The 17,356-nt window shown below is 42.3% G+C and overlaps 1 protein-coding gene across 1 annotated transcript in view; it reads left to right on the forward strand.

Annotated features, from left to right (window-relative positions):
- The window catches only part of KLHL14 (kelch like family member 14), a 94,916-nt gene extending 83,090 nt beyond the window's left edge, over positions 1 to 11,826 (forward strand). The window contains exons 5-8 of the mRNA XM_074985810.1: positions 481 to 671; positions 781 to 939; positions 8,600 to 8,757; positions 11,458 to 11,826. Coding sequence (XP_074841911.1) covers positions 481 to 671; positions 781 to 939; positions 8,600 to 8,757; positions 11,458 to 11,598 — 649 coding nt within the window. The 3' untranslated portion in view covers positions 11,599 to 11,826. The remainder of the gene's footprint in view (positions 1 to 480; positions 672 to 780; positions 940 to 8,599; positions 8,758 to 11,457) is intronic.
- Positions 11,827 to 17,356: the final 5,530 nt, after the last annotated feature.

Genomic DNA, 17,356 nt, shown 5'->3' on the forward strand with positions numbered 1-17,356 from the left:
AAAAATTTTGATGATGTGGTTCTCTTAGTAAATTGGGAACAATGACCCTTGAAGGACCATAAAGAAAGTGAATGTCAAGATAATTTATTATTGTTACATTATCTACCTCATTTTTCACTTTGTCTTACTGAGTTGTTATATCCTTACAAAGTACCAAATGCCCCAAACAGTAATAAGCACCTTATTATCCTTCAGAAGTGTTAAAAGCAACATGTGTTTTGGGGGAAAAAAAAAGTATTCCTCACCAGGTACATGTGTAATTGTTTTGACACGAAAAACAAAGTACTAATTTGGTGCAGAGCATATATTTTATTAGCAAACTAGATCCAATCTGTAAATGGCCGTAGACATTTGAAACCCACTGACGCTGCTTTTTGAAGTGGAATTTGACTTAGCAGCTGATTTAGTTCAAAGAATGGAATGAAAGAACTGGGTTACTAACTGATTGGATTATTATTTTTGTTTATTTTTTGATTCTAGGAGAGCCAGTTTCTATGCATGTCGGCTTGATAAGAACTTATACGTGATTGGTGGAAGAAATGAAACTGGCTACTTGTCCAGCGTTGAATGCTATAATTTAGAGACAAACGAATGGCGTTATGTATCTTCCTTACCACAACCTTTAGCAGCGCATGCAGGAGCAGTGCACAATGGCAAAATATACATTTCAGGCAAGTCTCTTCTCCTAATACTAATACATACAGAACTTCACAGGCAAATTCCAGTTGCCAGGCAACATCTTCATTTACATTTAATTAATAAAGGTATATTTCCTTTTAGGGGGTGTTCATAATGGAGAATATGTCCCCTGGCTTTACTGCTATGACCCGGTTATGGACGTCTGGGCCCGAAAACAGGACATGAACACAAAGCGAGCAATCCACACTTTGGCTGTAATGAATGATCGACTGTATGCAATTGGAGGAAACCATTTAAAAGGTCACATTTTTATAGTAAAACAACATTTCAGTGTCCTGCCTCTGAACAAAAGATATTTCTGTTAGCTAGTCATTGTTAAACTAATTTTAAAAACCCTGCAACACAATTTAACAGGATGCTTGAACTAGCAGTTTTATAACATTTTATGCAAATTGTTTGTTTCAAAATAATAACAGTACATTAAATACATGAGTAATGAATTCTTTAGGTAATAACAAAACAGGAGCTTCCATTACTCAAAAGCACAAACAATTTGTCATTACTATGAATTAAGTGAAACAAACAGATTATTCTTTAATCCAAAGATAAGAGCAATATTTTCCTCTCAAAAACAATTTCTGAGATGTGAAGTAAGAGTTTTATTCAGAGCTGCACAGAGAAACAAGTCCCTGATTTAATGAAAAAAAACATACATTAAATATTGGGGCTAGACCCTTAAAATCCATTTGTAGCCTGTTAATTTTAAATCTTTACTAGTTCTGTTTAAAGTTCTCTTCTTTTCATCTTTTAAAAGTTTTTTTAGTACATATGTGCTATTCTCATTAATGTTAAAGGATGCTGTTTAATTTAGTCAGTTTAAAAAATGAGTTTCAAGAAGTTTTATACACCTCTCCTCCCCCTGCTTTTCCCTGACAATGCCATTTGTTTGGGTGTGTGTTTGTTTTGTCTCCACTGTTGCAGGATAAATATACCTCACAGACAGGGGGAAGCTAATTGGCAATGCTGTCAAAATGAGTATGGGTAAAATTTCAAAAGTGTCTAAATGATGTAGGAGCCTAAATTCCAATGAAATCCTAACTCACTCTGGGTATGTCTGCATAACACGTGAAAGTATGAGTGTAGCATGTGTAGCTTAATCTAGCTAAAATGGGAGAAAAATAAAGGCTGCGCCTATGCTGTGAAGTAGGACTCCCCTCCTTGTTTACGCATACTCAAGCTACTTCTCACCATGATACCACAAGTATAAGTTAACAGTGTAGCCACAATATCTCAGGCAGCAGAGGCCTTCCAACTAGTTTTAGGGTATGTGTATACTTACCTTGTGTTCGACATGCCACGATCAACCCTCCGGAGTTCGAGTTTGCTGCTTCTGTGAAGACGTGGCAAAATCAGTCTCTCTGGGTTCCTCTGTTGACCGTGATACACAGCACTATCGCATGGAGTAAGGGTTGTCAGCATGAGCCCAAAGAGCCCAGATCTACACCAGGAAACAAAGTCGATCTGATATGTTGATTCTAGCTATGCTAATAGCGTGGGTAGAATTGCGTATCTGGGATTGACTTTGTTCCCTGGTGTAGACCAGGCCTCAGTATAGGTATACCGGCAGGGGACTCACACCCCTAGCTTGCAATGCAAATGCAGCATAGTAGTGTACAAAATTTCACAGGCAAATTCCTAGTGCAAGGCAACACCTTCCTGTGCATTTAAAAGTATATTTCCTTTAGAAGGATGTTCATAATGGAGTACTGCTGTGACCCCTGTTATGGATAACCCTGTTACAGATACACAGGCTACAGTATGGACTAGCAACCAGAGTACAGTCCCTGCAGGGAGATTGGTTACATATTCTGGTTGCTAGCCTGAGCTAGCACTTTGTTCCGCTGCATCCACAGTGCTGCTGTTACCCATGCTAGCTAGATTAACTTTGACAAGGGTGATACAATCATATCTATGTTTGTAAATATATCCTCACGCACTTGGGAAACTCCTCTTTTTGCGTGATGGTCTGAATCACCATAGCTGGCACATATAAGGACCGTAGGGAAGCATAAAGTCCCCTCAGTAGATAGGAGTAAGTAAGCAGTAAGTCTGCTCTGTAAGTAGCACTGTGGACATAGTGGCTCTAAGCCAAGTGCAGAACTGGGTCAGCTAGTTCTGTGCAGCCTAGAGGACAGGCCAAAAGAAAAGAGAAGGCATTATCTATATTCTGTATGCCTGAAAATCAGAGAGGTAACCATGTTAGTCTGTACTCCAACAAATCGCAACAGCAGAAATGTAGCACTTTAAAGACTAACAAAATGATTTATTTGGTGATGAGCTTTCGTGGGACAGACAAAGTGGGTCTGTCCCACGAAAGCTTATAACCGAATAAATCATTTTGTTAGTCTTTAAAGTGCTACATACCTGACAAGCAGGCCACTTTTAGGTTCCAAGTTTGAAAATGTTGGTCTCTGAGTGCTTTGAAATGTCTGTTTTTGAAAATCTGTGATGTGGTTAAGTCAGCCTAACCCCTTGTACACCCAGTGCTAGGTTGGCAGAAGAAGTCTTCTGTCAGCTTAGCTACTACCTGTTGGGGACCAACTACAGTGGTGGAAACACCCATGCTGTTGCATCAAGGCGATACAAGCGCTGAACCTGCATGGTTCCAGAGATTTAAGTGTAGCCATAGGTTTATTCCCACAGAGCTATGCCATTCTGTTTTCTGTAGGAATAGCAAAATGAAGAGGTATGTAAAAACTGGAAATGGTCGCCTCTTCTTCTGCTAGGTTCTGTTTTCTCATTCCCTGCAACAGACAAAAGCAAAGAGACTGAGTTGGCAGTACTGTATACCTTTAAAGAGAGTGCATTTACATATCTCCAGTATTCTCGCAGAAATGTTTCGGCATTGGACTCTTCATGTTTTATAAATAGAGGTCAGATCCTCAGCTCACAATCATTGTGATCACTCCAGTTTACTTCAGTGGAATAGCACTGATACATACCACCTGAGGATTCGGCCTTGTGATCAGGCCTACCTGTTCAAAGTGGGAGTTTTAAGTAAAGTGTTTTACAGTCCTTGACTCGTGTTTCACAGAGTAGCAAAAAGTCTATTAAAATACTTTTGAACATGTGCTGATGAAAGTAAAATGGAACTGTGATGGCCGTAGTGCACAGTTTACTAAGGGCTATTCCCTCAGGAAGTTGTGACCACAGTTGAGGTCTCCCAGGTGGCATCTCCCAGTTTCATTGAACAAATAAAATGGACTGTGTTACAAGCATTGCATTTTCTGCTGTAACATATTGTTGCCTTGTATTCTTCAATCATAGCTGAGTTGTGGGATGTTTGCCATCCTCGCTTCCAAAATGCAGCCTGTTGTTCTGAGAAAGTGTTCTTTGGAAATCGTTTCTTCTTCTTTGCCCAGTGTTGAGGAGCTCAAAGAAGATTTGTAAGCAAAGGGATGGGAGAGTGGATTGTACTATAGATTCTTCAACAAATACTGTGTTGACTAGGGGTAGCAAATATGTTCCGATAGCACTCGTTTGTGAAGTTGGAATTCTGTACTAGTGTCAGCAGTGTCTTTACCTCATCATAACTAATTATATACATACATCCGGGGTAGGGATCAGAGGGAGAGGGTCTTTAACAGATTCTGAGCACACTAGGTTCGCCTCAAAGGCCTACACATATAACCAAATGCCCTTCTTTCAGAAAGTCTTAAATTCTCTTTTTTCTGTTTTCTGTTCCCTTTCAACAGAAAGGAAAGAAGATACGAGTGTAAAACAAATCATATTGGTGTGTGACAAAGACTGTAATTTTGTTATAATGTACCCAAGAACAAAACTGTTTGGGATCTTTAGGATAGTTGATAAGAGAAAATATTGTATAATGGGCTCATGGATACTAGGAGTTTTCTGTTTCTAGCTAAACGCAATCTGTAGCTGAACTTGGGTAAAGCATTTAACATCTCTGGTGCTCAGTTTATCCACCTGTAAAATGGTTATAATACACTTTACCTCAGAGGGGCATTGTGAGAATCATAGAATCATAACAGGTTGCACCTCCTAAAATTGGCATTCTCTGGTCCAGCAACGCCCCTCATCTGGAAAGAGGAGGGATGCTCTTGGACCAGATGGTCAGGGTGAGAGGGCAAGACAAGCTGGCCTTCCGGCAGCCCCCCAGAGGACAGCAGGGCCAGGGCAGAGAAAGCCACCTCCTAGCAACCTCCCAGGGAGCCAGAGTCAAGAAGCCAGCATCCCCTGGCAGCCGAATGGAGCCAGGGACAGGGTAGGGGAGATGAAATTCCTGGGAAGCCACATGGAGCCGGAACTGTGTCTGGGGTGCCCATGCCCCCCAGGAGCCACGCAGAGCCAGGGCAAGGATGCTGGTGTCTCCCAGCAACTGTGCAGAACCAGGGTGCAGGTGTCTGCCAGCAGTCCCGCACGGAGCTGGGGAAGGGAGCCTGCTGCAGCAGCAAGCCACATCTGCAGGGCCAGGGAGCTGAAGGAGGCCAAAGCGGGTGTGTGTGTGGACAGGGACTAGGAGGCATTAATGTCCCCTGGTCCAGCAAAATCCCTCACTCAGAACCACTGAGGTCTCAAGAGTGCCGGACTAAGGATGTGGAACCTGTAGTCTTCACAATCTAGACTGTAAGACAGTGTAAATTCTAAACCACATTTTGACCCTTTTAAAACATTCACAGGCTTGATCTCTGAGAGCAGTGTAACAACCTGTTTTTCAAAAAGTAGATTTACACTTTTAAAAATTATTATAACTCATTGGCTACGTCTACACGTGCCCCAAACTTCGAAATGGCCATGCAAATGGCCATTTCGAAGTTTACTAATGAAGCGCTGAAATGCATATTCAGCGCTTCATTAGCATGCGGGCGGCAGCGGCGCTTCGAAATTGACGAGCCTTGCCGCCGCGCGGCGCGTCCAGACGGGGCTCCTTTTCGAAAGGACGCCACCTTCTTCGAAGTCCCCTTATTCCCATGAGCTCACGGGAATAAGGGGACTTTGAAGTAGGTGGCGTGCTTTCGAAAAGGAGCCCCGTCTGGACGCGCCGCGCGGCTGCAAGGCTCGTCAATTTCGAAGCGCCGCTGCCGCCCGCATGCTAATGAAGCGCTGAATATGCATTTCAGCGCTTCATTAGTAAACTTCGAAATGGCCATTTGCATGGCCATTTCGAAGTTTGGGGCACGTGTAGACACAGCCATAATGGCTTAACAAGAACTCAGAATTGTGCGATGTAATGATCCTCAGTGAAACTTGGAGCACAGATCTAGCTCTGCTTTCTTGAGGACTTAATTCTTTGTTTTTTATATATTGTTTGTAGGCTTTCACATACAGATCTTGATTCTTCAGTTCTGCTTGTATCTTGTATGGCCATCTACATTTGTGCAAAGTGCTACCATTCTGATTGGATAGTTTTACAAAAGCTTTTCACCCATTTTGCAAAACTGTAAATGATACAGAGCGATGGAGACTCGTCAGGCACCCTAGATGCTTCAGATCTCCTTGGCAGTCTGGATATGGACCTGTGAATGGTACAAGTGCAGTAGTGGTGGCAAGGTTGCTAAGTGCTCTTCTCCTGCACAAGTGGTGTCATAAGGCTTCTCTTATGTGGCTTCTTCATTCTTTCCTTACTGAGCATTCCCTGATGGTGGTTTCAAGCAGTCACTCCTGGGAGCTCAGCTGTGGTGTTCCAGAGGAGTCCATCTTGGGCTGCAGTATGGTCATTTAGTTGATGACATCCCAGTTTTCCTTGGCTGTCTTGTCTGGTCCAGCCAGTGCTCTAGAATACTTTAGTCAGTCTCCAGATGAGATTGGGGCATGGATACAATCTAGCTGGCTGCAATCTGTGAGGACAAGACTGAGGCGATGCTTTCTTGGTTGCAGGAACCAACCAGACAGCCACCTCTTGCTTGTAAGACTTGTTCCCACATTTTCACAGTCTGGATGAATTGTTGCCTCCGCGCTGCTGTTGAATGATAAATATGGCAGCGGTGATCAGGCATGTTTTGCCATTCAGTTAGAAGAGGGTGACGGTGCTGTCTGTGGATGTCGTTTGTGTCACCCTAACCCGTGTCTTTGTCACTGCATGACTGCAGCTAATGAGGCTGCCTTAAATCAGCTGGAAACAGAAGCTCCTTCAGAAGATGGCAGCCTGCTTATTAAGCAGAGTATCTTGCTGGAAGCATATGACCCCATTGCTCCCTGTCTGCATTAGCTGTTAGTGGTTCCTGAGAGAGCTTTGAATGATAGACTCCCAACTGCCTTGTAACCTGTCTGCTTTAGGGACAGCTTCTTGCCATGCACTATTGCTGCAGAAGAGGTCAGTGCTGGTGCTTAGGTGGGAATCCCATCTGTATAAAATAGTAGCTACTAGCAAGGTGTTCTGCTTGAGGCAACCTAAACTTTGAGACTCACTCCCCATCTTTTGGTCCAGAATAGCTCTGATCTGTTAACTCTTGGGGAACGCTGCCCACACTTTTGGGGTGGAATCAGTGCCGCCAAGAGCCACCACAACCCCTGGGGCCAGGTGGAAGAGGAGCCCAGCTCCATGCCCTGGAAGGGGTGGGGCCAGTGGCAGAAGGGGTGGGACCTAAGGCATTTGGCCTGGCAGTGCTGGGCCCCCTCCCTGGTCCCTACCATCTGCACACAGCTGGAGCTGCGCTGCCGCAGCCATTCAAAAGGGCCTGGAGCCCCATTTGCTGCTGCTTGCTTCTTTGGCAGTGGCAGCAGCTGGAGTTCTGGGCCCCCTTGAAAGGCCAGGTCTGGGGGCAGCTGCTGCTGTGGCTCCCCACTTCTCCCCCGCCCCCATCGACGGACCTGGGTGGGATGAGTAGGATAACGGTTGGAGAGGAGGAATATTGTTTGGAGTCCGTTTTCATCATTTCTTAGATTGGGGTCTGCTTTTATAATTTCTTAGTTACTTTGTCATTTGGGGTGCAGAGAAGCCTCTGGTTTGGTTCAGTTTATCATGGAGTTGTGGTTTTGGTTCATGACAGAGGCTCAGAGTCCTTAGATTTGGGGCTTTTTAAAGAGATGCTATAAACTGAAATAGTTGTAGAAATAAATATTAGAGGAGTTGGCTTATGTCTGCATACACTGTGAAAGATTTTTTACAGCCTTCTTTACTAAAATAACTTTTTTTAGAAGATGAAAACTTACTACATGTTGAACTTCTCTAGACTGGCACTCTTGGGACCTGACTGGTGCCGAGATAATTTGCCAGACCATGGGAAGTCAGTATTGTCTAGCACATTACCAACATTTCCACTGCTTCCCGGACTCTTAGAAGATCTTTGAGGGGGGGGTAAATCAGTGCTAAACAACAGCACAGAACACTGAGAACCAGGACTGGTGGCTGGAAACAAACTTTATGGAGCTTCAGGAAACTTGGCCCCACTCATGATAAGTGAACATCCAGCTAACTAAAAGCATGCCAAACCACAGATGTTTCCAGACTAGAGAGGTTCAACGTGTAGCACAAAATTGGTCTGCAGCTATAGTTGTCATGGATGGCCCATTTGTGGAGAGTAATGTAAATCAGTGTGATCACTGGCCCGTGGGAGATCTCTGTGATGGGGAGGGAATATGAATAGTTTCGCAGCTCATAGGCCAGTACGGTGTCTTTATTTCTGATGACTATGGAAATTAAATGCAAGATAATAGCCAGGATAAGATACAGAGTTGCAATTGGAACTGTTACTGTGTAGTTTCACACTCTGTTGGGCCCAAACCAATACACTGCACAAATTCACTCCAGAATTTCAGATCCAGACTTTGCATGTATCTCCTGACTTCCATATTTTTTAAAAAATTCTTGTTTCTATTAGATAATCAGGCACCTTTTAGAAGTGGTTGCAATTGTTCTTTTCAGCTAAATTTGTGTTATTAAAAGGATCTGGAAACTTAAAATGTCTGCTTTAAGGTACTTTCTAAATATTTTATGCAGGTTTCTCCCATCTTGATGTCATGCTTGTGGAATGCTATGACCCAAAAGGTGACCAGTGGAATATTCTTCAGACTCCTATTTTGGAAGGTCGCAGTGGCCCAGGATGCGCAGTTCTTGATGACAGTATTTACCTTGTCGGAGGCTACAGCTGGAGTATGGTGCGTACCAGTTTTCTGAAAAAGGATCCTCATGCAGTTTTAGTTACTGTCTGAAAAAAAGTTGTGCCTGTTCTTTTTTCTTTTTATGAAATGCAGAAAATATAAATCAAGGGCTGTCAAAATCTTGGATGCATTGAAAATGTTTTTGAGGGTGATTTACAGATCAGTGTGCACAGTTGGCATTACCTGTTGATTCTTCGCTGGAAATAATTTTATTATGAAAATATAAATTAAGGGCTTAGGCCCAGATTTTTAAAGCTAGATAGGTGTTGCTGCACTTAATGTTGCACTGCCTGACCTGAGAGCCTACGTCTTATGTGCAGAAGTGATTTAGGCAATTAGGATGTTAACTGACAGTGAGATTTAAAGGATTAAGTTCCTAAGTCACTTTTGAAAATGGGACTTAAGGTCCTAAATCAGTTAGCTGTTGCAACACTGGGAGCACCAATACCTAAATAGCTTTAAAAAGTTGGGCCTTAGCCTGCAAGTACCGTTGCTCAAGTTCCAGCCATAAAATACACATATATAATGGATACAATGTGGATAGCTGCAAATTTGCATGGTTCTAGATACAAAATTTGTAGTTGTGTCCACAAAAATGAATGGCAGATAGCCCCACCTGTGGATGCCCATGGATATCCACAGATTTGCAGAGCTCTAAAAGTGCAGAATGAGCATGCAGAACGGATGATGTGAAATGTTGTAGTCGACAGGATTTAGCACACAGTTGGGTATCAAAAGGTGCAGGGTTATAAGCTCAGTCCTTGCACTAGCTCCATGCATGGCCTGGCACTTGTCATTTCACATTCTAAATTCCCTGGAAGGGACTACAGGTTGAACCTCTCTACTCCGGCACCATCAGGACCTGACTGGTGCTGAATGACAGAATTTGCCAGACCGCAGGAGGTCCATATGGTCTAGCACGTTGCCAACACTTCCAGAGAAGATATTTAGGGGTAAATTAGAGTTAGGGTGACCATATCTCCCTGGGACAGGGAGATATGGGGGGAGGTGCAGCTCCTCCCAGCTCCACCAAGCCCTGGGGAAGCAGCAGCCCCCAGCCCTCCTTGTGAGCCCTGGGGAAGTGGCAGGGATGGAGCAGCCACCCACACTCCCCCACTTCCCCAAAGCTCAGGGAAGTAACTTACCTGCTGTCCAGCCAGCCTTTTCTGCTGGCAGAAAAGGTCAGTGGAAGGTGGGGAAAGCCCAAATATGGGACACTTAGACCCTTTTAAAAAATAACTAGGAACGCCTTTTTGGCTTCCCAAATATGGGACCATCCCGCCTAATATGGGGCGGATGGTCACCTCATTAGAGCTAAATAATAGCATAAAACACCATGACTGGTGGCTATAAACAAACTGAATAGTATTAAATAATCATAATTTCAGTACTTGTTAGAGATCTTGCCTGTCTTATTTACATTAATGGTCCCATCGACTTGGACTAAAATATTTTTACAAACTCATTGACCCTGGTTCTCCTCAAACTTACACAAGGGCTATGTCAATACAAGAAGCCTCTGTCGACAGAAGTCACAGTTGGAAGGGATTTCGCGGCAAAACTTTTGTCGACAGACCACGTCTGCACATCAAAGCAGATTGGAAGAGCAATCCGCTCTGTCAACAGAGAGCAACCAGACTGCCCGGCTCTCTCTCAACAGAATGGTTGACCGGAAGCTCTGCAAACAGCGCCACCAGTGAACCGGAAGTCCTGTCTGTCCACAAAAGGGTCCCAGAGCATCTGCCTGGCTGTTTTGTCGACACAATACTGATGAGAGAGGCATTACACGTGAACGGGGAGAGGTATAACACTGCCAGAGGATGTGCTGGGTTTTGTTGACCAACTGTCGACAGAGCACATTTTGCAGATAGACGCTCCTCATTTTTTCCCAACAAAAGCCCAGTTTTGCTGGGAAAAGCCTCTCATGGAGAAGTAACCAAGCACGGGTAGCTCTTCTGATCTCTTGTGTCACAGCTGAGTAAGAAGGTTTGACCCTGTATAGTTGGCTTTGGAATAAATGAAGTAAAGCTTTAATAATGTTATTCGCATGATGTACAAGTATATATGCATTGATGGAGTTGGAAAAGGGGACATGGGTGGAGTTAAGACAACATCAGGTGTTTTTAAATATGAGCATGAGTCACTAGGAGAGAACTTTTAGCATTCATTCATTAGTGCAGTTTGCTTTTAAGATAAACTATTCTAGAATCAATTATTTTAATTCAGACAAAGGGCAGTGATACGAAAGATACGCTTTTGTCATTTGGCAAAAGCGAGTAGTGATTTTGAGTATCTTCGTAACACTGTTCCCCGTAAGCTGGGCAAACGGGCAGCCACCCAGGAAAGATTCACGTGCCACCCAACTGATTAGCAGAGCACCCGTGGTTCCCATGGCCAGCAGCATGTGTTTGTGTTGGTGGTGCAACATAACAACATTTGTTTCACACATGGATGGAAAAAATTAGTGGGACCACTGCTCAGTCCTTGTGTTCCTCACTGAACACATCTTTAGGTAAACTTGATTTTGAAGGGGTGAGCGTTCAGCCCTTGTGACAATTGAGGCTCTTCAGTGCATCTAATATTTGTCATCCAGAATCACTCATTAGTTTTGGAAATCTTGGCCTTTGAACTTTACATTACATTTGCCGTTTGAGTTTTGCTCCCACAGTATTTCAATAAGCTCTTGTTCTATTGTAGGGAGCCTACAAATCTTCTACTATTTGCTACAGTCCTGAGAAAGGAACTTGGACAGAATTAGAAGGAGATGTAGCTGAGCCACTCGCAGGACCTGCATGTTCAACTGTCATATTGCCAGCCTGTGTACCGTACAACAAATAATATTTGAGAAGCACTGAAATGAACAGTATTACATTCTGGAAAGTAATGACGGGTGACGTAAATATTTTAATAGGACAGAATTCCTGGTAAAACAAAACTACCATAATTGACCCCTTGTTTCAGATTTATGCATTAAAAAGCAAACTAGCAACAAAAAGTCCCAGCTCAGATAGATGCCAGTGTCTTGTGAAACAAGTAGCTAGAACACACGGGACATTACATGCTGACAGACTGCCATTTCAGACTGATTTTAACTTTTTTTCCCACAACAGAAATATTCCTCACATGGATTTTTAACAGTTAAAATTGAATGCCCACAAACAGCCTGAAAACACAAGATGAGCATTGTATTCTAACTGCCTGTGGTCTGTGTGAAGTCATGAGGATGCTGTGTTCATGAACACTTCAAAATTCAGATACCGACAAGCTCACTCTGCATTGCAGAACTGTCTCCTGCTCTATCATCCTAACCTACAGCTACTTCACATGCTCTGCAAGCAACATAGCATCAAAGGATCATAACAGGTAAAGAAATGTCACTCCATTTTTGCACATCTTGGCTTATCATACACTCTGCCTCCAAAGTCTCCATGCGTAAGTGTAGTGAAGAGCAAACTACGATGACAGTGATGGTTTACAGAGCATTTCTTGCCATAGTTATTTTAAGGATTAGGAATAAACTCTGCTCTTAGTGACACTGGTGTAAATCCAGAGGCAATCCACTAAAATCATTGGAATGAATGTTTTTATGGTTGGTGTGGCTGAAACCTTCTCATAAACCTCAGATTGTGGGTTTACAAAGTCAGTTTATATCACAAGCAGTTAGAAGAGAACACAGTCCCTTAATATCATAAACACAGAAGAATTCTTTGTTTTCACTAATGTTAGAAGTAAACACACTGGCTATTTGCTTTCAAAGACAATAGCATTTAATTTAAGTATAATGGTACCTCTTTGGAGTCTTAAATTAAAGTGCATAGAATTGAAAGGACTCTGGTAAGCAATCCATGCCTCTGATTTACCTTCAGATGTTTGTAAGTCGAAGGGCTTTCTCTGTTGATCTAGAGAAATACAGCCCTGGATTCTCCACTGTTTTATACCTTATGTAGCTTGCATCTGGTAAAGTGAGTGCAAAATGCTGCTGGATCAGAACAGTTGCATGTTCCACCCACTTTACACAGTTGTACTTGATACCATAGAGTGCCAGGCAGTGTCAGATCAGGCCCTATATGTTTTTATGCTTATGTCTTCCCTTTGCAGCAGTAATTGACTAACAAACACTGTACCTGATTCTCCATTGCCTCTTGGCTTGTATAAGATTTTAAATCTGTGCACAATGCATATAAAATACTTTACATCCACATGCACTCATGTCAGCTCCTCGGCCAGTATAAATTGGCATAGCTCCATGACACTTAATCAGGCCATTCCCATTTACACCAGCTGATGATCTGGCCCTTCATTTGTAAAGTTGTAAGTGTTTGTACTGGGTGTAAGGCAGTTGGGATCAGGCTGAGTATTTCCAAAGGTGTGCATATTTCTGTTGATATTAATTGACGATGATCCATAAACAATAAGCAAACAGCTACCATATGTTAGCTTCTGCTGCCATAGAAGAATAGACAGAAGGCTAAAATTACTGTGTTTTTCATATACGGAAATAGAAAAAGGACAAGTTTGGTTGGAAATTAAACCACACATTCACGTTTCCAAGTGTGATATACACAGTGGAGAATAAATGTTGTTTCTTCCTGGCTTCACTCCAGTTTTATGAGAGTGTAACTCTTGGATGCAGAAGATTTACATTGAAGTAAAACTGGAGTAATTCAGTAGACACTGAAGTTGTGGAAATGCAGTAAAGCAATTGGTGAGGCAGCTGCCCATGCAGACAAAAGTTATTTAAATAAATTATTTTCCAAAGCCACACATAGCATCACTAAGGATCTCATAAAGGTGGAGTGTGTATCCTGAAATCTCAATCCATTTCTACTGTATAGTGCAATTTTAGTTGATTTTGTATTTATTTGTATTGTTCATATCTGGGATCCCTTGTAAAATATATTTGGTGCAATCATGACATTTTTTTCTTTTCTGTTTAAAATATATAAATATATATAAAAAGGAAACATGCTACAATATTAAACGAGGAAACCTAGAATGACATTTAAGATCAGGATAAGGTCTGCCATAAATCACTGACTGTTACCTGTCTGTACTAAAATGTATGACTTTAAAAGGGTATTTGTTGTCCTTTTAAATGGTTCTGTTTTTTACCAAGCTAATTTAAAGATTTATGAGGCTTGTATGTAAATCTTTATCTTTCAGAAAGGCATGACCAAGGAAAGTGCTGACTGAATAAGTCACAAAGAATGTAAATTTTGTACAGTATTAGAATGTGTAAATGAAGCTTGCTTGTAGGGCAAAAACTTTAAATAAAACTTTATGTACTAATTCAGCTGTCTGCCATATTCCTACTTCTAAAGTGTATGTATAAATACTATCTGCATTAAATTCTTTGGAAGTTTTTTATCATGTAGGTGTGTAAACATTTTTATTTTACGGATATGCATAGCCGTTTCACTGTTCTCCAAGAATGATCATAAACTCTATGCTGTAAGTGTAATGAATCAAATTCTTCCCTTGAATGCACATGCTTACACTACGTTTAAGTCAGTGAAAGCCCCACATGCAGGTCAGAGGGCAGAATTTGACCCCAGGAAAATACAGTTCTATCACACACTTCTGAAATATACCTCTTCTGGTCCTATAGGCTGTGTCTACACGTGCCCCAAACTTCGAAATGGCCATGCAAATGGCCATTTCGAAGTTTACTAATGAAGCACTGAAATGCATATTCAGCGCTTCATTAGCATGCGGGCGGCAGCGGCGCTTCGAAATTGATGCGCCTTGCCGCCGCGCGGCGCATCCAGACGGGGCTCCTTTTCGAAAGGACGCCACCTACTTCGAAGTCCCCTTATTCCCCTGAGCTCATGGGAATAAGGGGACTTCGAAGTAGGCGGGGCCCTTTCGAAAAGGAGCCCCGTCTGGACGCGCCGCGCGGTGGCAAGGCGCATCAATTTCGAAGCGCCGCTGCCGCCCGCATGCTAATGAAGCGCTGAATATGCATTTCAGCGCTTCATTAGTAAACTTTGAAATGGCCATTTGCATGGCCATTTTGAAGTTTGGGGCACGTGTAGACGTAGCCATAGTGTCACTGTATTCTGCCCATTGGGGAAGGAAAAACCATCTATTATCCATTTCATCATAAAATAAATGGAAAGGATCATCACTAAATTAAATCCAAACTCTCAGTTGTAAAGTACATTGTACTCATGGGGATTTCTTTGTCCACTTTCAAAATTTCCTTAAAACTGTGATTAACACTTATGAGTATGTGTACCTTAGTCATTAGCCTGGAAGCACTAATGCAGGTGAGAGGTTAAGGAGCTGGGAAGGGTAATGGCCATGGGCTGGTCAGAGGAGGAAAGGAATGGATCTTGCTGAGTGTAGTCCTATTGAACCCGCAGCAGTGGTGGTGTTGTTAGAGGGCTGAGAGAAACATGGAGTTTTTTAAAACCCCTGTTCTAAAAAGGAGATGGAGGGATGTAAAAATCTTCTGCCCAGAAGGGAAGAGTGATGGGAGAATGAGAAGAGGATGGGGGAGGGTTTTTTTGAGTGTGTATATTAGGCACAAAATGTGACAAAGGAGAAGGGAAGAAAAAGGAGAATGAAGAAGAGGATTGTATTCTTTTTTTATGGGGAGAGAAAAAGCAAAACAGAAGCTGGAAACAAAAAGGAGAGAGGGATGGACACATAAAAGAAGGAACAGAAACTAGGAAGAACAAGTATCAATGAAAGGAAAAAAATAGGAAGTCCTGAGAGAGGAGAAGGACACTAGTAGGAGGAAAAGTCATAAGGAAGTTTTAGAAAGGAACAAGTTCTCTTGGATCAGGGTCAGAGGAGAAACTGATGAGACAGGATGACAAAGGAAGGGGAGAAGGGTTCAAAGATACAAGCTGGAGGACCAGCGGAGTGAAGATTGGAGTGGAGTAGACACAAAAGGAAATACTCAAAAAGGAGAGACATGAAGTAAAGTAAGCTGATTTGTGACAGTTGCTGTTCTGCTGTCCAAAGCCAATTCATAGAAAGTGCTATAGGTCTGGGTCCCTAAACAGGACAAAATCTTGTTGACTGGCGTCATAGTGGGGGAAGAGGGAGAAGGGGAAATGAGACTTTTCCCCCTCTACATTCAACCATCCCAGTATCCCTCCACAGTGCTCAGGAAGCACAAGAGGGGAGAGCGGGGATATAGTTTTTTCTTTAGGGTGCATGTCTTCCACTGGTTAATTGCCGTCCTGAAAAGTGCTAAGCCTTCACCATCTCCACAGCAAAATGAAGCCCTGAAGTTTTGTGTAGGAAGCCAGAGATGTAAGGCTATTGCTAGCATTTATTTATTTTGTGTTTTCCTGCTGGTAAAATACAGGGCCATATGGTCTCCCTGCCTCTCAGGGGCCAGCCTATGGGGAAAATTCAGGCAGTAACTCACAAAGGATTGAATCAGACCAACTAACTGTAGTTCACTTTGCAGCTCACATTACAGAACCTTCCTTAAACTAAGCATGCTGGAAGGGTGTGAGCAGAGACAGAAATTCCATGCAAGTGGCAGTACAAGACTTCAGTTATCAAAAGATATTATTCTGTACAATGGAAGATACAGATCCTGCTTTCTATTATATAGCATCAGTAGAAAAGCTGTTTTGCACCCTGGTTTGTTTAGGCCTTTAACATTCAGACCAAAAAGTTGCAGCGGTAATGCTGGAGTTCACAGTGATTAGTGGCGGGGGGGAAACTGCATTAATGAATTCTAGAGGGCTTGTAATGCCATAAAAGATTCAGTTAATCTGCAGCATAGATGTTGATCAGTGGAACTGAACCTGAGTCCCTGGACCTTGTCAGATGTATTCTGTGCATGTCAGTGTTCCACACCAATTACAGATTTTAGAAGATGCTCTCATGCAAAACTATGTGCCCTAATACATAAGCCAGCTCAGATGTAGCTAAAATTAAAATCTGACTGTGGCAAATCTCTGTGATCCTGATATATGAAAATCCAAATAAAATGATTTGTTCACAGAAATGAAAAATAACTTCAGCAGGAAATTTCAAAATTACTTATGCAGGATTAATCCAGTTCAATGAATGCATCTTAACGTTGATTAATAAAGCATCCATGGATTGCAAAATAAAACCAGAGAAGACTTGTGGGGCTGTTATATTTGTATCCTTTACTGAAGCTTAAGACGGGAATGTGCACTTCAAAGAGATGTGGTCAACCAATGTGTTATTTTAATTGTAGGGGACTGAATACTTATTTCCTAATGGTTTGTGTTTTCCCTTTCGACTGCAATCTATTATTGTGTCACTTCACTGCTTTTATGAAGAACAAAGACACTAGCTTACCAGTAAATACGGTGACTAAGTACAGAGTCACTGGCTTATTTCCCACAGTCTCCACTCATCACTTACATGATATCACTGGCAACAAATGCAAGACCTTAACCATTAGCTAACTCAGATCTCTTTGTTGTTGGTACTTTCTACTTCCCTGTGCTTGTGCCCAGATTAGAATTCTTATTCTAGAAGCATCATCCACTTAGGATTCATTGCACTTGTATTTAAAATGGCCTTAGAAATAAAACCAAATGGATGTGAACTGATTCAGGGAAACTACTTTGTTGCTTTTTACAAATTCTGCTTT

The sequence above is a fragment of the Carettochelys insculpta genome, chromosome 2, assembly GCF_033958435.1.
Source record: "Carettochelys insculpta isolate YL-2023 chromosome 2, ASM3395843v1, whole genome shotgun sequence".
Classification (NCBI taxonomy): domain Eukaryota; kingdom Metazoa; phylum Chordata; order Testudines; family Carettochelyidae; genus Carettochelys; species Carettochelys insculpta.